Raw genomic sequence first — 23397 nt, forward strand, 5'->3', positions numbered from 1 at the left:
CTCCCTGTAGAGAGATAAACCATACCACCACCTCCATGTAGAGAGATAAACCATACCACCACCTCCATGTAGAGAGATAAACCATACCACCACCTCCATGTAGAGAGATAAACCATACCACCACCTCCCTGTAGAGAGATAAACCATACCACCACCTCCATGTAGAGAGATAAACCATACCACCACCTCCCTGTAGAGAGATAAACCATACCACCACCTCCCTGTAGAGAGATAAACCATACCACCACCTCCATGTAGAGATAAACCATACCACCACCTCCATGTAGAGAGATAAACCATACCACCACCTCCATGTAGAGAGATAAACCATACCACCACCTCCATGTAGAGAGATAAACCATACCACCACCTCCCTGTAGAGAGATAAACCATACCACCACCTCCATGTAGAGAGATAAACCATACCACCACCTCCATGTAGAGAGATAAACCATACCACCACCTCCATGTAGAGAGATAAACCATACCACCACCTCCCTGTAGAGAGATAAACCATACCACCACCTCCCTGTAGAGAGATAAACCATACCACCACCTCCATGTAGAGAGATAAACCATACCACCACCTCCATGTAGAGAGATAAACCATACCACCACCTCCATGTAGAGAGATAAACCATACCACCACCTCCATGTAGAGAGATAAACCATACCACCACCTCCATGTAGAGAGATAAACCATACCACCACCTCCCTGTAGAGAGATAAACCATACCACCACCTCCCTGTAGAGAGATAAACCATACCACCACCTCCCTGTAGAGAGATAAACCATACCACCACCTCCATGTAGAGAGATAAACCATACCACCACCTCCCTGTAGAGAGATAAACCATACCACCACCTCCATGTAGAGAGATAAACCATACCACCACCTCCCTGTAGAGAGATAAACCATACCACCACCTCCATGTAGAGAGATAAACCATACCACCACCTCCCTGTAGAGAGATAAACCATACCACCACCTCCCTGTAGAGAGATAAACCATACCACCACCTCCATGTAGAGAGATAAACCATACCACCACCTCCATGTAGAGAGATAAACCATACCACCACCTCCATGTAGAGAGATAAACCATACCACCACCTCCATGTAGAGAGATAAACCATACCACCACCTCCATGTAGAGAGATAAACCATACCACCACCTCCCTGTAGAGAGATAAACCATACCACCACCTCCATGTAGAGAGATAAACCATACCACCACCTCCATGTAGAGAGATAAACCATACCACCACCTCCATGTAGAGAGATAAACCATACCACCACCTCCATGTAGAGAGATAAACCATACCACCACCTCCCTGTAGAGAGATAAACCATACCACCACCTCCATGTAGAGAGATAAACCATACCACCACCTCCCTGTAGAGAGATAAACCATACCACCACCTCCCTGTAGAGAGATAAACCATACCACCACCTCCCTGTAGAGAGATAAACCATACCACCACCTCCATGTAGAGAGATAAACCATACCACCACCTCCCTGTAGAGAGATAAACCATACCACCACCTCCATGTAGAGAGATAAACCATACCACCACCTCCATGTAGAGAGATAAACCATACCACCACCTCCCTGTAGAGAGATAAACCATACCACCACCTCCCTGTAGAGAGATAAACCATACCACCACCTCCATGTAGAGAGATAAACCATACCACCACCTCCATGTAGAGAGATAAACCATACCACCACCTCCATGTAGAGAGATAAACCATACCACCACCTCCATGTAGAGAGATAAACCATACCACCACCTCCATGTAGAGAGATAAACCATACCACCACCTCCATGTAGAGAGATAAACCATACCACCACCTCCCTGTAGAGAGATAAACCATACCACCACCTCCATGTAGAGAGATAAACCATACCACCACCTCCCTGTAGAGAGATAAACCATACCACCACCTCCCTGTAGAGAGATAAACCATACCACCACCTCCATGTAGAGAGATAAACCATACCACCACCTCCATGTAGAGAGATAAACCATACCACCACCTCCCTGTAGAGAGATAAACCATACCACCACCTCCATGTAGAGAGATAAACCATACCACCACCTCCCTGTAGAGAGATAAACCATACCACCACCTCCATGTAGAGAGATAAACCATACCACCACCTCCATGTAGAGAGATAAACCATACCACCACCTCCCTGTAGAGAGATAAACCATACCACCACCTCCATGTAGAGAGATAAACCATACCACCACCTCCCTGTAGAGAGATAAACCATACCACCACCTCCATGTAGAGAGATAAACCATACCACCACCTCCCTGTAGAGAGATAAACCATACCACCACCTCCATGTAGAGAGATAAACCATACCACCACCTCCCTGTAGAGAGATAAACCATACCGCCACCTCCATGTAGAGAGATAAACCATACCACCACCTCCATGTAGAGAGATAAACCATACCACCACCTCCATGTAGAGAGATAAACCATACCCCCACCTCCATGTAGAGAGATAAACCACACCACCACCTCCCTGTAGAGAGATAAACCATACCACCACCTGCATGTAGAGAGATAAACCATACCACCACCTCCATATAGAGAGATAAACCATACCACCACCTCCCTGTAGAAAGATAAACCATACCACCACATCCATGTAGAGAGATAAACCATACCACCACCTCCCTGTGGAGAGATGAACCATACCACCACCTCCATGTAGAGAGATAAAACCATACCACCACCTCCCCGTAGAGAGATAAACCATACCACCACCTCCATGTAGAGAGATAAACCATACCACCACCTCCCTGTAGAGAGATAAACCATACCCCCACCTCCATGTAGAGAGATAAACCATACCCCCCACCTCCATGTAGAGAGATACACCATACCACCACCTCCCTGTAGAGAGATAAACCATACCACCACCTCCCTGTAGAGAGATAAACCATACCACCACCTCCCTGTAGAGAGATAAACCATACCACCACCTCCATGTAGAGAGATAAACCATACCACCACCTCCCTGTAGAGAGATAAACCATACCGCCACCTCCATGTAGAGAGATAAACCATACCACCACCTCCCTGTAGAGAGATAAACCATACCACCACCTCCCTGTAGAGAGATAAACCATACCACCACCTCCATGTAGAGAGATAAACCATACCACCACCTCCATGTAGAGAGATAAACCATACCACCACCTCCATGTAGAGAGATAAACCATACCCCCACCTCCATGTAGAGAGATAAACCACACCACCACCTCCCTGTAGAGAGATAAACCATACCACCACCTGCATGTAGAGAGATAAACCATACCACCACCTCCATATAGAGAGATAAACCATACCACCACCTCCCTGTGGAGAGATAAACCATACCACCACCTCCCTGTGGAGAGATAAACCATACCACCACCTCCCTGTAGAGAGATAAACCATACCCCCACCTCCATGTAGAGAGATAAACCATACAACCACCTCCATGTAGAGAGATAAACCATACCACCACCTCCCTGTAGAGAGATAAACCATACCACCACCTCCATGTAGAGAGATAAACCATACCACCACCTCACTGTAGAGAGATAAACCATTCCACCACCTCCATGTAGAGAGATAAACCATACCCCCACCTCCATGTAGAGAGATACAGCATACCACCACCTCCTTGTAGAGAGATAAACCATACCACCACCTCCCTGTAGAGAGATAAACCATACCACCACCTCCCTGTAGAGAGATAAACCATACCACCACCTCCATGTAGAGAGATAAACCATACCACCACCTCCCTGTAGAGAGATAAACCATACCGCCACCTCCATGTAGAGAGATAAACCATACCACCGACTCCCTGTAGAGAGATAAACCATACCACCACCTCCCTGTAGAGAGATAAACCATACCACCACCTCCATGTAGAGAGATAAACCATACCACCACCTCCCTGTAGAGAGATAAACCATACCACCACCTCCATGTAGAGAGATAAATCATACCCCCACCTCCATGTAGAGAGATAAACCACACCACCACCTCCCTGTAGAGAGATAAACCATACCACCACCTCCATGTAGAGAGATAAACCATACCATCACCTCCATGTAGAGAGATAATCCATACCACCACCTCCATGTAGAGAGATAAACCATACCACCACCTCCCTGTAGAGAGATAAACCATACCCCCACCTCCATGTAGAGAGATAAACCATACAACCACCTCCATGTAGAGAGATAAACCATACCACAACCTCCCTGTAGAGAGATAAACCATACCCCCACCTCCATGTAGAGAGATAAACCATACCACCACCTCCCTGAAGAGAGACAAACCATACCACCACCTCCCTGTAGAGAGATAAACCATACCACCACCTCCATGTAGAGAGATAAACCATACCACCACCTCCCTGTAGAGAGATAAACCATTCCACCACCTCCATGTAGAGAGATAAACCATACCCCCACCTCCATGTAGAGAGATACACCATACCACCACCTCCCTGTAGAGAGATAAACCATACCACCACCTCCCTGTAGAGAGATAAACCATACCACCACCTCCCTGCAGAGAGATAAACCATACCACCACCTCCATGTAGAGAGATAAACCATACCACCACCTCCCTGTAGAGAGATAAACCATACCGCCACCTCCATGTAGAGAGATAAACCATACCACCACCTCCCTGTAGAGAGATAAACCTTACCACCACCTCCCTGTAGAGAGATAAACCATACTACCACCTCCATGTAGAGAGATAAACCATACCACCACCTCCATGTAGAGAGATAAACCATACCACCACCTCCATGTAGAGAGATAAACCATACCCCCACCTCCATGTAGAGAGATAAACCATACCACCACCTCCCTGTGGAGAGATGAACCATACCACCACCTCCATGTAGAGAGATAAAACCATACCACCACCTCCCCGTAGAGAGATAAACCATACCACCACCTCCATGTAGAGAGATAAACTATACCACCACCTCCCTGTAGAGAGATAAACCATACCCCCACCTCCATGTAGAGAGATAAACCATACCCCCACCTCCATGTAGAGAGATACACCATACCACCACCTCCCTGTAGAGAGATAAACCATACCACCACCTCCCTGTAGAGAGATAAACCATACCACCACCTCCCTGTAGAGAGATAAACCATACCACCACCTCCATGTAGAGAGATAAACCATACCACCACCTCCCTGTAGTTAGATAAACCATACCGCCACCTCCATGTAGAGAGATAAACCATACCACCACCTCCCTGTAGAGAGATAAACCATACCACCACCTCCCTGTAGAGAGATAAACCATACCACCACCTCCATGTAGAGAGATAAACCATACCACCACCTCCATGTAGAGAGATAAACCATACCACCACCTCCATGTAGAGAGATAAACCATACCCCCACCTCCATGTAGAGAGATAAACCACACCACCACCTCCCTGTAGAGAGATAAACCATACCACCACCTGCATGTAGAGAGATAAACCATACCACCACCTCCATATAGAGAGATAAACCATACCACCACCTCCCTGTAGAAAGATAAACCATACCACCACCTCCATGTAGAGAGATAAACCATACCACCACCTCCCTGTGGAGAGATGAACCATACCACCACCTCCATGTAGAGAGATATAACCATACCACCACCTCCCCGTAGAGAGATAAACCATACCACCACCTCCATGTAGAGAGATAAACTATACCACCACCTCCCTGTAGAGAGATAAACCATACCCCCACCTCCATGTAGAGAGATAAACCATACCACCACCTCCCTGTAGAGAGATAAACCATACCACCACCTCCATGTAGAGAGATAAACCATACCACCTCCTCCCTGTAGAGAGATAAACCATACCACCACCTCCATGTAGAGAGATAAACCATACCACCACCTCCATGTAGAGAGATAAACCATACCCCCACCTCCATGTAGAGAGATAAACCATACCAACACCTCCCTGTAGAGAGATAAACCATACCGCCACCTCCATGTAGAGAGATAAACCATACCACCACCTCCCTGTAGAGAGATAAACCATACCACCACCTCCCTGTAGAGAGATAAACCATACCACCACCTCCATGTAGAGAGATAAACCATACCACCACCTCCATGTAGAGAGATAAACCATACCACCACCTCCATGTAGAGAGATAAACCATACCCCCACCTCCATGTAGAGAGATAAACCACACCACCACCTCCCTGTAGAGAGATAAACCATACCACCACCTGCATGTAGAGAGATAAACCATACCACCACCTCCATATAGAGAGATAAACCATACCACCACCTCCCTGTAGAAAGATAAACCATACCCCCACCTCCATGTAGAGAGATACACCATACCACCACCTCCCTGTAGAGAGATAAACCATACCACCACCTCCCTGTAGAGAGATAAACCATACCACCACCTCCCTGTAGAGAGATAAACCATACCACCACCTCCATGTAGAGAGATAAACCATACCACCACCTCCCTGTAGAGAGATAAACCATACCGCCACCTCCATGTAGAGAGATAAACCATACCACCACCTCCATGTAGAGAGATAAACCATACCACCACCTCCATGTAGAGAGATAAACCATACCCCCACCTCAAAGTAGAGAGATAAACCACACCACCACCTCCCTGTAGAGAGATAAACCATACCACCACCTGCATGTAGAGAGATAAACCATACCACCACCTCCATATAGAGAGATAAACCATACCACCACCTCCCTGTAGAAAGATAAACCATACCACCACATCCATGTAGAGAGATAAACCATACCACCACCTCCCTGTGGAGAGATGAACCATACCACCACCTCCATGTAGAGAGATAAAACCATACCACCACCTCCCCGTAGAGAGATAAACCATACCACCACCTCCATGTAGAGAGATAAACTATACCACCACCTCCCTGTAGAGAGATAAACCATACCCCCACCTCCATGTAGAGAGATAAACCATACCCCCACCTCCATGTAGAGAGATACACCATACCACCACCTCCCTGTAGAGAGATAAACCATACCACCACCTCCCTGTAGAGAGATAAACCATACCACCACCTCCCTGTAGAGAGATAAACCATACCACCACCTCCATGTAGAGAGATAAACCATACCACCACCTCCCTGTAGAGAGATAAACCATACCGCCACCTCCATGTAGAGAGATAAACCATACCACCACCTCCCTGTAGAGAGATAAACCATACCACCACCTCCCTGTAGAGAGATAAACCATACCACCACCTCCATGTGGAGAGATAAACCATACCACCACCTCCATGTAGAGAGATAAACCATACCACCACCTCCATGTAGAGAGATAAACCATACCCCCACCTCCATGTAGAGAGATAAACCACACCACCACCTCCCTGTAGAGAGATAAACCATACCACCACCTGCATGTAGAGAGATAAACCATACCATCACCTCCATATAGAGAGATAAACCATACCACCACCTCCCTGTGGAGAGATAAACCATACCACCACCTCCCTGTGGAGAGATGAACCATACCACCACCTCCATGTAGAGAGATAAACCAGAGGTAGAAGGAAGAAAACATAAGAAACCTTCTGGGAACATTGACTCTCCTGGAATGAGGGATATTCTGATTGTGTGTGTGTGTATGTGTGTGTGTGTGTGTGTGTGTGTGTGTGTGTGTGTGTGTGTGTGTGTGTGTGTGTGTGTGTGTGTGTGTGTGTGTGTGTGTGTGTGTGTGTGTGTGTGTGTGTGTGTGTGTGTGTGAGGGTGTGTGTGTATGTTGGTGTGTGTGTGTATGTGTGTGTGTGTGTTTGTGTATTTGTGCGTGCGTGTGAGTGTGTGTGTGTGTGTGTGTTTGTGCGTGCGTGTGAGTGTGTGTGTTTGTGTGTGTGTCCAGCACATCCTCCCTGACCGTCTCCCCACACCCATGGTCCAGCTCTCACACCCTATGCAAACAGCTGGGACTAATTAGGACGTAGAGAGGCAAGTTAGAAGAGCTGGGGATACAGTACTGTCCCATATATCTGCCCTTGTTTATTCAGAACCCTGGGAAGAGGGAGTAGAGTGGGGGAGGGAGAGGGAGTAGGGAAGGGGGAGTGTGATCCGACCCCATGGCTTTTTTCTTGACATTTCTCTCCTTCTCCTCCTCTCATCACTCTTTATCTTTCTCTACTTCTCTTCCTCTCATCACTCTTTATCTTTCTCTCCTTCTCCTCTGACCATTCGTCAGCACAGAAGGGATCGTCAAAGCAAGGCTGCCACACACACACACACACACACACACACACACACACACACACACACACACACACACACACACACACCAGTAGCGGTCAGTGCCGTTTAAGATGAGGGAGGATCCATTTTTTTTCATGAGCAGGACCTTATTTCTATTACAGCATATTGGACGACTGTCATTGATATTCCATTCACCCAGTTCAATGTAACATCGATAGGTTTAGGCTACTACGTGATACTCAAATGTTCCCTATACCCATCATGAGGTTGCTACAACCTAGCCTAGGAATGAAGTTTACAATGTAGGTGCACACAGGTTTATCCCCGTTTTGTTCCGTTTGCTTCCTTTTAAGAAATGCTTTTCAACAAAATAGGCAGAATGAATATACCCCTGATTACACGTAAACACAGTTCCCTCTTATAACAGCCACCTTGTATTCCTTCTCTTCCCTTCGTTGGTGGACTTCAACCTACGCTGTATGTGACCAGGCGAAAAAACCTTTCCAAGCCAAACCGCTACACACAGCCTACATCGTTGTCACCATATTAACTAAAGTAACGTCATAGTCAGCATAGCTAATAGAACTAACGCGTTAGTAAACCCGTTACAATCATGCAGTAACATTACAGTGTATAGTCAGTAAGCAGTTTAGCAGTTAAACTGGTGGGCCCCAGTGACAAAACATTTGTAATACCAAAAGCTTACCTTGACTTGGGAGAGTTCCAGTGTTGTGTTGGAAAGTCATAGCCAGCTAGCTAACATAGCATCACTCTGTTTGAGCAGGGTGTTTCAGTAGGCTAAGCTAGCTAGCTGAATTTACTAGCTAAGTGAAACTGAAAAGAAATTACAATATCTCTCTCTCTCTATTTCTCTCTTCCTTCTCCTTCATTTGGGAAGAAATTAATTTGTTGAAAACTGTTCAACTATTGTCTTTCTCTCTCTTTGAGTCAACTACTCACCACATTTTATACACTGCAGTTCTAACTAGCTGTAGCTTATGCTTTCAGTACTAGATTCATTCTCTGATCCTTTGATTGGGTGGACAACATGTCAGTTCATGCTGGAGGACGTCCTCCAGAAGTTGTCATAATTACTGTGTAAGTCTACGGAAGGGGGTGAGAACATGAGCCTCCTAGGTTTTGTATTGAAGTCAATGTACCCAAAGGAGGACGGAAGCTAGCTGTCCTCCGGCTACACCATGGTACTACCCCAGAGAGTACACCTCAACAGTGTTTTTAGTCCGTTATTTGGTGACGTGATTATATTTAGTATAGTTTTATCTAAAAAGGATAACTTTTTCAATGTTTTACAATTTACATTTTTATGAAATCCACTGAGGAGGATGGTCCTCCCATTCCTCCTCTGAGGAGCCTCCACTGACACACACACACACACACACACACACACACACACACACAGGAGATAATACATTCTAGACAAAAATTTAAGACAAAATTCTTAAGTCGCCCTTGCCTCGTTGTTCTGCAATCAATCAATCAAATGTATTTATCAAGCCCTTTTTACATCAGCAGTTGTCACGAAGTGCTATACAGAAACCCAGCCTAAAACCACAAAGAGGAAGCAATGCAAATGCAGAAGCACAGTGGCTAGGGAAAACTCCCTAGACAGGCAGGAACCTAGGACGAAACCTAGGTTCCTCTTTCTGACTGTGCCTGTAACAGTGACCAGTATAACAAATCAAAAAACAAGATAATCAACTATCCAGTTTTCAGTTTAGTAATAGAGTAATTGTAATAATTTGTCTTATGATATGCGAGTCAAGTTGACATGTTGGGAAAATCCTGTCATTCCTTTCAGACAATGAGGGCCCCTAATAAAGATGAGAAGAGCACAAATGGCACAAATCAACCGTCGCCTGTCAAGATCAAACTGTAGACTATACAACAGCCAACATTTCAGGATCTTTCGGCTGGTGTTGAGTTTCTTTGTTAGTTCCCTCTTACCTCTAAAAGAAGAAGAAGAAGAAGGGAGTTCTTCCCTCTGGGCTTTCTTTTAGCCTGCCCTCCCTTCCACACCAGAGTACTCACACACATCCCTACTCACACACACACTCACACTCACCCCTACTCACACACCACAGTGTCTGCGTTCGGCTCTCCCTTTCCACTCTGCCTCCATCTCCCTTCCAGGATGCACAGACGACTGCTCTCTCTCTGGGTGACCGGGGCGCTGCTGCTACCCTTGTGCTGGGGTGAGTATTCACTGATCTTTGAACTTTGTACTGGCTAGAGCACTGGCGGACCTCAGGGTAATATCTCAATGGTGGATCAAAGAGGGCACCACTTACCCCATGCAGGGGTGTTTAAACAGGACACCAAGAGGGATTTCTGTCGTCATCTAAAGCCGGTGCCCAAAGTGAGGATGGCTGAACTGTCAGACAGGGTCAAGGTTAGGATGGGGGCATTGTGCCCTGGGCATTCCTAGAAACAATATCTAGTGCACTGTGGAGCAGTTTTAAATAGCCATGTACAGGTTGTTGTAACCCTACTGTGGGCAATGATTACTTTCTCAGGCACCAGTGGAGAAGTTTTTCTAGAGAGAAAATAATCAAGGAGCTCTATGGATCCCTTATGGACTCGACCCGGCTGGTTTTTCTGTGGATGAACTTTTTTTATCCAGCCAGAAAGTATAGACTTACAATGCTGGGAAAGACCTCCTCACCAAACCACCTTCTGTTTGCTTTGTCTTATTCTTTCTTGTTGTTTGTCTTGTTTTGGCTGCTGTCTCTGGGAGTCTGTCAGATACAAACATTTGTCTTCATTGGTTTGTGGAGTTTGCAACAAGAACGCGTCTAGCGCTGTGAGAGTTTCGTTCCATGCTGGTCGTTAACTGTTCTGTTGGGTGATTCCTACTGCTGTAAGAAACAGACCAGATGACAGCGCAGAGGAATTATTACATTTGCTAGCTATAGCTTACCATAGCTTTTAGCAGTGATGCATGTTTTACAGTCTATCTGTAAATACCCCAGGGAGAGTAGTTTTATCACTTGATATTAAAAAGCATGGTAGACAGGTCACTTGATTTTCTCTTTACTTCAATGAAAAGATCTCTACTGCAATATGATATATCAAGAGGAAGTCCACCTGCTAGTCTCGCAGTTCTGTATCATATCTGAGACACCAGCTCATGGATCATAAAAGGACAATAAACAAAGTGAACCTGAGGAGATGCAAGTCCTCAGAGAGAGAGAGAGAGATACTATACATGGACAGGGGTCATTCAAAGGACCACCGCACTTTATTCAGAATAGAGCCATAAGATGTTTTCTGGGAGTATATAAGTTTTCCCCAAGCCTTGCTATTCAAGGGATGGGAGCCCTGTGAAATAGGACTGAGGGGTAAAATTATTAGGTTGTGGAACTACCTTATCAATATGCCAGAAGACTGAATAACAAAAAAGGTTTTCAATTGGGATAAAACACACAATTACCCTTGGACAAAGCATCATATTTAAGGAAGCTGATGTACAACACATATTTAGAATTAAGTAATGATGCAATGTCAACATGATTAAACACAAGTTAACCCTTAGCTACAAAGAAAAATGGTAGACTCAGATATGGTTAAAACCAAAACTAAGAACTTATAACCAGATCAGTGGCGATTTCAGCATGTAAATCTTGGTGGGGCAAACTCCAAAATATTTTTTTTTATATGCATGCCAGCAAAGCCACTACACAACACAACACAACACTAAACAATACATTAATTGCACTATAACAGTGACAAACGGTGCCCATAAACTGTTAGCTGTCCCAACAGCAGAGTCCCAACAGCAGTCCCAACACCTTACCACTGCTACATCTGGCTATCAGCTGAGTTTTGTCTGGTAGCGAAACATTTCATTCAGACTTAAAAACAACAAAAAAAAAATGATATGGCTGATTTGCTAAAACAAATGTGGTTTCTACTGACAATTGAGATGTACAAACTACGGCATAAGGGGACGACGAGCAGATAAGAGGCAAACTGTAATTTCGATTAAGACATTAATGAGCGAGCTAGGACGGACGTAGTCAATATAAGTATTTGTTCAGCACTTTTGAAATGTACAGCGACAGAATTCAGAACATGGGCCGTTCTTACAGTATTCTCCCTGTACACCAAGTCAGAACCGAAGGATAAATAAAGGGGGCATACAAGCAGACAATGAAAGCGCTTACAATATTTGATTATTACATTTCTCTAAAACAGGCTATAGGCTACATGTGCAACACCAAGTTACAACAGTAGGTGAAATTATGAGGGGAAAAGGGACCAAATTATTAGGGTGAGGCACATGAGCTACTAACAGCTTACTACACAACATTACTTTCTTAGCTACAGTATACATATCTACCTGGCATATTACATAATTTATGCAGCAGCATACAAAACATTTTAGGACTCACCTTGTTGTGCTGTGCTCACTTGAACAGGAAGGTGGCACGGCGGTCCTTCGTGGGCAAATTCTGTCATCAAACTTTGTCATCAAAGTCTGGTATTCTTTGGATTTATGGTGCTCTCAAGACTGGGACATCGGAAAAAACAAGGTAGAATCATGATGACGTCAGTGATCATTGTTGAATTTCCAACTTGTTGTGTAACGTTTATGTCCAATGGCCGATGAGCACCGACATGTTTTATCTATAATTTCTCTTCATTATTTCTCTTCATATGACAAGGATTGAAAAGGATTTGCCAGTAGATTGTCGACTTGATTCATGATGATGACTGCTAGCTTGCTAGCTAAGATTTTGACATGATCAGTCCAATCAAAGCTACTGTAGATATAACGTGATTTGCCATAATTTTATCTGTGGCCAATGACCTTGAGCCTTCTTGGATGGGCACTTCTAATGTAACTCTATGGCAGCACCCAAGGGGCTTGAGTTTTCGAGCTCTGCCCTTAGATTTTGCGGTGATGTAGTGTCCCCATGAGTGACAGAACACTGAGCCAATCACGGTGCAACTAGAGAACATTAACATGTTGAAAATCACAAATTGTTTGCATAGTCAACTTACACACAGCTCTGACACACACACTTACCCCACCAGACATGCCACCAGGGGTCTTTTCACAGTCCCTAAATCCAGAACAAATTCATGAAAGCGTACAGTATTATATAGAGCCATTATTGCATGAACTCCGTTCCATCTCATATTGCTCAAATGAACAGCAAACCTGGTTTCAAAAAACAGATAAAGCAACACCTCACGACACAACGCCTCACCCCTATTTCACCTAGATAGTGTGTGTGTGTGTATTGATATATAGGCTACATGTGCCTTTAAAATGTCCTTGAGCTGTTCTTGTCTGTTAATGTTCTGTATTATGTTTCATGTTTTGTGTGGACCCCAGGAAGAGTAGCTGCTGCTTTTGCAACAGCTAATGGGGATCCTAATGAAATACCCCCCAAAAAATGATCAACCCCTACTCTCCATATTTTCCGCTGGCTGCCCCACACTACAGAAAGCTCTGAGCTAGGCTGAAACACCTGCATTTTTGAGCTGCCTTACTCAAGAAAGCAAACGAGAGACATTGTTTGCAAACTGATATATGACACGTATTAATGCCAAAATAACATGCAAAACAGGCATATCATTCCACCTGCCCTGAATGATGGGTCGCCACTGAACCAGAGAGATGTATATATATATAAAATAAAGTGTTATTTGTCACATGCGCCGAATACAACAGGTGTAGACCTTACAGTGAAATGCTTATATATATGATTATTTGGATTTGCAACAGAAAATACATGTGGGCTGGGCAATCTTGAAGATGCATGACACTATAATAATCAATTAAATCTAATCATCCACTGTGGAAAACAGATACCGTTGATACTCTCATTCATTGCTTGTACACAAAGTCATGTACAGGCTGTGCCTTTGTTAAGCTCGTTTTGTTACTTTGTTTGAGCTTTGCTTTACAATTCCAGTTGATTGGACTGTGTTCCAGCACGCAGAGGAGACTGAGAGAAAGGGTGATCTCTATAAACCTCAGGTACTGTCTGACAGTATTGGAGTCAGTGAATGCATGCCACAGGGCTTCAACAGACCCTATCTGATTTGGTTGTAGTGCAGAGAGAGTCAAACAGTGCCTATGCTCATCAGGGATTGGCCTCCTGTGTCTGGCATCGATCATACATATGAGGGAAACATTTTCATGGACCCAATAACACAGAAATAGAATGAACAGAATCTAACAATGTGAGGCATTGACATTGTTTATTTTTATGTTTTTCATTTAGATCAGAAAATATGTAGGTGCTTGATTATTATATGTCAGTGAACATGTTTACAAATGAAGTCTAGCATCAAATTTGATACATTTATTGCAGACTACTCCAAGATACAAAACTACTGTAATCCTGTGATATAGAACAATATCCTGAGGGATTCAAGCCAGTGAGTGTCAGCCTTCCTGTACACCAATTCAAGATGTAGCATGCCTAGAAGATGCCCTGACATTTCTAAGTTGTCATGCTGTGTTGGCCAGTGAACATATGTCATTTTCCCTCCAAGTGCCTCTCTGCATGTCCTGTGGTTGGCCATCACTCTGGAGATCTTATCAAAGCAGCCCAGAGAATGTATTGGGGTAGGAGCTTGGGAGGGAAAGTGAGGGTCGGGGGAGCAGAGCAGGGATAAGGGTTTCTCCATGTGTTGGAGCTGGGTCTCGGACAGACAAAGCTGAAGCCTTGTGGGGTGTCACAGTGATGACAGACCAGTGGTTGATTATAACTGAGCTCAGATGGTGGTGAGAACTCAAGCCACCATGGACTTTACCTATGGGAGTAGTGAATAAAGCTCTACCTATGGGAGTAGTGAATAACGCTCTACCTATGGGAGTAGTGAATAAAGCTCTACCTATGGGAGTGGTGAATAAAGCTCTACCTATGGGAGTGGTGAATAAAGCTTTACCTATGGGAGTAGTGAATAAAGCTTTACCTATGGGAGTAGTGAATAAAGCTCTACCTATGGGAGTGGTGAATAAAGCTCTACCTATGGGAGTGGTGAATAAATCTCTACCTATGGGAGTAGTGAATAAAGCTTTACCTATGTGAGTAGTGAATAAAGCTTTACCTATGGGAGTAGTGAATAAAGCTTTACCTATGGGAGTAGTGAATAAAGCTCTACCTATGGGAGTAGTGAATAAAGCTCTACCTATGGGAGTAGTGAATAAAGCTCTACCTATGGGAGTGGTGAATAAAGCTTTACCTATGGGAGTAGTGAATAAAGCTTTACCTATGGGAGTAGTGAATAAAGCTTTACCTATGGGAGTAGTGAATAAAGCTTTACCTATAGGAGTAGTGAATAAAGCTTTACCTATGGGAGTAGTGAATAAGCTTTACCTATGGGAGTGGTAAATAAAGCTTTACCTATGGGAGTAGTGAATAAAGCTTTACCTATGGGAGTAGTGAATAAAGCTCTACCTATGGGAGTAGTGAATAAAGCTCTACCTATGGGAGTAGTGAATAAAGCTTTACCTATGGGAGTAGTGAATAAAGCTTTACCGATGGGAGTAGTGAATATAAGAATAAGAGAGTACAAAGGCTATTGATTACAGTGATAGTGAAAATAATAGTAATGATGAAGACCTTTAGGGGGATTCTGGAGAACATGGGGTTTTCCAGACGTTTTAGCAGCCCATTTGAGCCCCATCCATTCTGACCAGAAGAAAAAACCCACTTCTCCCTATCATATCAGCGGATTAAGAGAAGTCACCTGATTTACAGCTGGAGAATAGTTGTGTTTCCCTAAATCATCCTTCCCATAGTCTGAGTGCAGAAACTGATGCAAGACTTGGCATGTTGCAGTCTGACTTCCTTGCCAAAGGGCTCTTCTCTGGTTCTGGGAGGTTGTTGAAGAACCTGTAGTTGACTCATCACAGAGAGTGTTAATGTAAACACTCTCCAGTGCCAGTATGGTACGGCTGCTGAACTGTTATCAGACAGAGCGTGAGTTTCAACATGAGCTGTTTCAGCTTGTTGTCGAGACAAGAGTATACAGGCTCCTCCTATCAAATCAAAATGGATCATCAGGGCCTCCCGAGTGGCACAGTGGTCTAAGGCACTGCATCGCAGTGCTAGCCGTGCCACTAGAGATTCTGGGTTCGAGTCCAGGCTCTGTCGCAGCCGGCTGCGTACCGGGAGACCCATGGGGCGGCGCACAATTGGCCCAGCGTCGTCCGGGTTAGGGGAGGGTTTGGCCGGCAGGGATGTACTTGTCCCATCGCGCACTAGCGACTCCTGTGGCGGGCCGGGCACAGTGCACGCTGACACGGGCGCCAGGTGTACGGTGTTTCCTCCGACACGTTGGTGCGGCTGGCTTCCGGGTTAAATGGGCATTATGTCAAGAAGCAGTGCGGCTTGGTTGGGTTGTGTTTCGGAGGACACGCGGCTCTCGACCTTCGCCTCTCCCGAGTCCGTTTGGGAGTTGCAGCAATGAGACAAGACTGTAACTACCAATTGGATCCCACGAAATTGGGGAGAAAAAAAAAGAGAAAAAAAAAAATTATAAAAAAAAATAATCATCAGGTTACGGGAGTCAAAACCAACTTACCCACAGAGAAAAAGCATTGAGTTATTATTTTCATATGCAAAAATGGTTTAATAGTATATGTATCAAAGGAGGTTGGTGGCAACTTAATTGGGGAAGATGGGCTCGTGGTAATGGCTGGAGTGGAATCAATGGAATGGATCTATACTTGCAGGACACTGTTTTTGTGTAGGGGCTTCCAGATTTCTGGAAAGAGCTGGTTGCCTTTATGTTACTCACTTGGAAAATCCTCAAGGTCCTTAACGATATCATAACCGCCATCGATAAGAGACATTACTGTGCAGCTGTATTCATCGACCTGGCCAAGGCTTTCGACTCTGTCAATCACCACATTCTTATTGGCAGACTCAACAGCCTTGGTTTCTCAAATGATTGCCTCGCCTGGTTCACCAACTACTTCTCTGATAGAGTTCAATGTGTCAAATCGGAGGGCCTGTTGTCCGGACCTCTGGCAGTCTCTATGGGGGTGCCACAGGGTTCAATTCTTGGGCCGACTCTCTTCTCTGTATACATCAATGATGTTGCTCTTGCTGCTGGTGATTCTCTGATCCACCTCTACGCAGACGACACCATTCTGTATACTTCTGGCCCTTCTTTGGACACTGTGTTAACTAACCTCCTGAATAGCTTCAATGCCGTACAACTCTCCTTCCGTGGCCTCCAACTGCTCTTAAACGCAAATAAAACTAAATGCATGCTATTCAACCGATCATTGCCCGCACCTGCCCGCCCATCCAGCATCGCTACTCTGGACGGCTCTGACTTAGAATACGTGGATAACTACAAATACCTGGGTGTCTGGCTAGACTGTAAACTCTCCTTCCAGACTCACATTAAGCATCTCCAATCCAAAATTAAATCTTGAATCGGCTTCCTATTTCGCAACAAAGCATCCTACACTCATGCTGCCAAACATACCCTCGTAAAACTGACCATCCTACCGATCCTCGACTTCGGCGATGTCATCTATAAAATAGCCTCCAACACTCTACTCAACAAACTGGATGCAGTCTATCACAGTGCCATCTGTTTTGTCACCAAAGCCCCATATACTACCCACCATTGCGACCTATACGCTCTCGTTGGCTGGCCCTCACTTCATACTCATCGCCAAAACCACTGGCTACAGGTTATCTACAAGTCTCTGCTAGGTAAAGCCCCGCCTTATCTCAGCTCGCTGGTCACCATAGCAGCACCCACTCGTAGCACGCGCTCCAGCGGTATATCTCACTGGTCACCCCCAAAGCCAATTCCCCCTTTGGTCGCCTTTCCTTCCAGTTCTCTGCTGCCAATGACTGGAACGAACTGCAAAAATCTCTGAAGCTGGAGATTCCCATCTCCCTCACTAGCTTTAAGCACCAGCTGTCAGAGCAGCTCACAGATCACTGCACCTGTTCATAGCCCATCTGTATACAGCCCATCTATCTACCTCATCCCCATACTGTATTTATTTATTTATTCTGCTCCTTTTGCACCCCAGTATCTTTACTTGCACATCCATCTTTTGCACATCTACCATTCCAGTGTTTAATTGCCATATTGTAATTACTTTGCCACCATGGCCTATTTATTGCCTTAATTCCTTATTTTACCTAATTTGCACTCTGTCACATCCTGACCAGCAGAGGGAGTAGTGGTGCAGTATTTTGGTCAGGACGTGGCAGAAGTTTGTATGGGTTGTCTAGTACGTCTGTTTCTGGGTTAGTCTTGTGACTCCTGATCAGGAACAGCTGGGGATCGTTGTTCCTGATTGGGAGTCATATATTTAGGAGTATGTTTGTCACCTGGGTTTGTGGGTGGTTGTGCTAACACTGCTAGTCTTTTGTTTGTACGTAGCCTGTTAGCATTTTACATTTAGATTTTAGTCATTTAGCAGACGCTCTTATCCAGAGCAACTTACAGTAGCGAATGCATACATTTCATACATTTTTTCCTCCGTACTGGTCCCCCGTGGGAATCGAACCCACAACCCTGGCGTTGCGAACACCATGCTCTACCAACTGAGCCACACGGGATGTTGTGAGTTCGTGTTTATTGTTTTCCTGTTTATGCTTTGCTCTTCTATATTAAAAAGATGAGTATCCACATTCCGTCTGCAGTTTGGTCCATTCAACACGGCTTCAACTATTGTGACACACTCACTGTATATAGACTGTTTGTTTTCTTTTTTTGTACTGTATTATTGACTGTATGTTTTGTTCATTCCATGTGTAACTCTGTGTTGTATGTGTCTAACTGCTATGCTTTATCTTGGCCAGGTTGCAGTTGCAAATGAGAACTTGTTCTCAACTAGCCTACCTGGTTAAGTAAAGGGGAAATAAAATAATAAAAAATCCAATCATTGTAATATTATTACTTTTTCCCACTAAGGTTCCTTCCTACCATTGTGATTGAGACCTGTGATCAAGAAAGAGAGAGGTCAGGATTTCCTCCTCACATACCTCAAATATGACTTTGTGAGAGTTCCCATCCCCAACTTTCAGCCAAAACCCCTCTTTGCTACGTCCATATTGTGTATGTCTGGCATTGGTACAGTAGCAGCAGCCATATCCACCTTTCTCCCCTTCAATTCCCCATCAGGACTGTCCCCACTTGACCCACCACTGGATCTTCAGCTCTGAAGGGCAGACATTTCCTTTTTATGTTCATTCAAGCTTTTTTCATGAAGGTTAGTCTATCATACAGGCCATGTGGTTGAATAATATGGTGGTAAAGCTATACAGTGCGGTCAACTTCTCATTTCTTGAGCATGTTTGTCAACCAACTCTGCATGAGCATTTTATTCCTCTGCAATTCTTGAGAAATTGTTTGATATATCTCAAGCTAAATATTTGTCCCTAAATCATATTAACGGGAAACCGCTGTCTCTAGAACGAATCCAAAAGTTCATACGGTCATTCACATGTGGCCTTGCTCAACCAAGCATTTCACAAGACATGCGACGGCTCGTTTCGCCAGCTGAGGAGATTCCACCAGGGAAACCTGATGCTTATTGTTTCACACCAGTCCGCTCTGCATAGTGTCACACTGTATTTTACTGCTCTGCAGTTTACTCTTGGCTGTCCTCTACTGGTATAGAGTCTGATGGATGGAGTTCCAGATACTCTGTGTATTGTCCTGCTGCCAGTTCCATGATGTATCCCCCTGTGGCCAGACCTCCCTCCTGCCTCCAAACGGTTCCATTGTTCTCCTCTGGTGTGTCTCTGCTCTATAACTCATAGGAGAAGTCTCTATTTATCTCTGCTCCATAACTCATAGGAGAAGTCTCTGTTTGTCTCTGCTCTATAACACATAGGAGAAGTCTCTGTGTGTCTCTGCTCCATAACACATAGGAGAAGTCTCTGTTTGTCTCTGCTCTATAACACATAGGAGAAGTCTCTGTGTGTCTCTGCTCCATAACTCATAGGAGAAGTCTCTGTTTGTCTCTGCTCCATAACTCATAGGAGAAGTCTCTGTTTGTCTCTGCTCCATAACTCATAGGAGAAGTCTCTGTTTGTCTCTGCTCCATAACTCATAGGAGAAGTCTCTGTTTGTCTCTGCTCCATAACTCATAGGAGAAGTCTCTGTTTGTCTCTGCTCCATAACTCATAGGAGAAGTCTCTGTTTGTCTCTGCTCCATAACTCATAGGAGAAGTCTCTGTTTGTCTCTGCTCCATAACTCATAGGAGAAGTCTCTGTGTGTCTCTGCTCCATAACTCATAGGAGAAGTCTCTGTGTGTCTCTGCTCCATAACTCATAGGAGAAGTCTCTGTTTGTCTCTGCTCCATAACTCATAGGAGAAGTCTCTGTGTGTCTCTGCTCCATAACTCATAGGAGAAGTCTCTGGTGTGTCTCTGCTCCACAACTCATAGGAGAAGTCTCTGTGTGTCTCTGCTCCATAACTCATAGGAGAAGTCTCTGTGTGTCTCTGCTCCATAACTCATAGGAGAAGTCTCTGTTTGTCTCTGCTCCATAACTCATAGGAGAAGTCTCTGTGTGTCTCTGCTCCATAACTCATAGGAGAAGTCTCTGTGTGTCTCTGCTCCACAACTCATAGGAGAAGTCTCTGTGTGTCTCTGCTCCACAACTCATAGGAGAAGTCTCTGTGTGTCTCTGCTCCATAACTCATAGGAGAAGTCTCTGTGTGTCTCTGCTCCATAACTCATAGGAGAAGTCTCTGTGTGTCTCTGCTCCATAACTCATAGGAGAAGTCTCTGTTTGTCTCTGCTCCATAACTCATAGGAGAAGTCTCTGTGTGTCTCTGCTCCACAACTCATAGGAGAAGTCTCTGTGTGTCTCTGCTCCATAACTCATAGGAGAAGTCTCTGTGTGTCTCTGCTCCATAACTCATAGGAGAAGTCTCTGTTTGTCTCTGCTCCATAACTCATAGGAGAAGTCTCTGTTTGTCTCTGCTCCATAACTCATAGGAGAAGTCTCTGTGTGTCTCTGCTCCATAACTCATAGGAGAAGTCTCTGTTTGTCTAATCTCTATAACACATAGGAGAAGTCTCTGGTGTGTCTCTGCTCCACAACTCATAGGAGAAGTCTCTGTTTGTCTCTGCTCCATAACTCATAGGAGAAGTCTCTGTGTGTCTCTGCTCCATAACTCATAGGAGAAGTCTCTGTGTGTCTCTGCTCCATAACTCATAGGAGAAGTCTCTGTGTGTCTCTGCTCCATAACTCATAGGAGAAGTCTCTGTTTGTCTCTGCTCCATAACTCATAGGAGAAGTCTCTGTGTGTCTCTGCTCCATAACTCATAGGAGAAGTCTCTGTTTGTCTCTGCTCCATAACTCATAGAAGTCTCTGTGTGTCTCTGCTCCATAACTCATATTAGAAGTCTTTGTGTGTCTCTGCTCTATAACTCATAGGAGAAGTCTCTGTTTATCTCTGCTCCATAACTCATAGGAGAAGTCTCTGTTTGTCTCTGCTCTATAGCACATAGGAGAAGTCTCTGTTGTGTCTCTGCTCCACAACTCATAGGAGAAGTCTCTGTTTGTCTCTGCTCCATAACTCATAGGAGAAGTCTCTGTGTGTCTCTGCTCCATAACTCATAGGAGAAGTCTCTGTTTGTCTCTGCTCTATAACTCATAGGAGAAGTCTCTGTTTGTCTCTGCTCTATAACACATAGGAGAAGTCTCTGTGCGTCTCTGCTCCATAACTCATAGAAGTCTCTGATTGTCTCTGCTCTATAACACATAGGAGAAGTCTCTGGTGTGTCTGTGCTCCTCAACTCATAGGAGAAGTCTCTGTTTGTCTCTGCTCCATAACTCATAGGAGAAGTCTCTGTTTGTCTCTGCTCCACAACTCATAGGAGAAGTCTCTGTTTGTCTCTGCTCCATAACTCATAGGATAAGTATCTGTTTGTCTCTGCTCCATAACTCATAGGAGAAGTCTCTGTTTGTCTCTGCTCTATAACTCATAGGAGAAGTCTCTGTGTGTCTCTGCTCCATAACTCATAGGAGAAGTCTCTGTTTGTCTCTGCTCCATAACTCATAGGAGAAGTCTCTGTTTGTCTCTGCTCCATAACTCATAGGAGAAGTCTCTGTTTGTCTCTGCTCCATAACTCATAGGAGAAGTCTCTGTTTGTCTCTGCTCCATAACTCATAGGATAAGTATCTGTCTGTCTCTGCTCCATAACTCATAGAAGTCTCTGTGTGTCTCTGCTCCATAACTCATAGGAGAAGTCTCTGTTTATCTCTGCTCCATAACTCATAGGAGAAGTCTCTGTTTGTCTCTGCTCCATAACTCATAGGAGAAGTCTCTGTTTGTCTCTGCTCCATAACTCATAGGAGAAGTCTCTGTTTGTCTCTGCTCCATAACTCATAGGAGAAGTCTCTGTGTGTCTCTGCTCCATAACTCATAGGAGAAGTCTCTGTTTGTCTCTGCTCCATAACTCATAGGAGAAGTCTCTGTTTGTCTCTGCTCCATAACTCATAGGAGAAGTCTCTGTGTGTCTCTGCTCCATAACTCATAGGAGAAGTCTCTGTTTGTCTCTGTTCCATAACTCATAGGAGAAGTCTCTGTTTGTCTCTGCTCCATAACTCATAGGAGAAGTCTCTGTTTGTCTCTGCTCCATAACTCATAGGAGAAGTCTCTGTGTGTCTCTGCTCCATAACTCATAGGAGAAGTCTCTGTTTGTCTCTGCTCCATAACTCATAGGAGAAGTCTCTGTTTGTCTCTGCTCCATAACTCAAAGGAGAAGTCTCTGTGTGTCTCTGCTCCATAACTCATAGGAGAAGTCTCTGTTTGTCTCTGCTCCATAACTCATAGGAGAAGTCTCTGTTTGTCTCTGCTCCATAACTCATAGGAGAAGTCTCTGTTTGTCTCTGCTCCATAACTCATAGGAGAAGTCTCTGTTTGTCTCTGCTCCATAACTCATAGGAGAAGTCTCTGTGTGTCTCTGCTCCTTAACTCATAGGAGAAGTCTCTGTTTGTCTCTGCTCCATAACTCATAGGATAAGTATCTGTTTGTCCCTGCTCCATAACTCATAGGAGAAGTCTCTGTTTGTCTCTGCTCCATAACTCATAGGAGAAGTCTCTGTTTGTCTCTGCTCC

General features: G+C 44.6%; 1 protein-coding gene and 1 non-coding gene across 2 annotated transcripts in view; one reads left to right on the top strand and one right to left on the bottom strand.

The window, feature by feature from the left end:
• The first annotated feature begins 10266 nt into the window (after nucleotides 1–10266).
• LOC106606048 (uncharacterized) overlaps nucleotides 10267–23397 on the top strand; it is a 28016-nt gene continuing 14885 nt past the window's right edge. Inside the window, exon 1 of the mRNA XM_014202122.2 lies at nucleotides 10267–10510. Within this exon, the coding sequence (XP_014057597.2) occupies nucleotides 10450–10510 (61 nt within the window). The 5' untranslated portion in view covers nucleotides 10267–10449. The remainder of the gene's footprint in view (nucleotides 10511–23397) is intronic.
• On the bottom strand, nucleotides 18804–18873 carry trnaa-cgc (transfer RNA alanine (anticodon CGC)). The gene has a single exon. It is a non-coding gene; the product is annotated as a tRNA-Ala (tRNA).

Source organism: Salmo salar, chromosome ssa05, assembly GCF_905237065.1.
Source record: "Salmo salar chromosome ssa05, Ssal_v3.1, whole genome shotgun sequence".
Classification (NCBI taxonomy): Eukaryota; Metazoa; Chordata; class Actinopteri; order Salmoniformes; family Salmonidae; genus Salmo; species Salmo salar.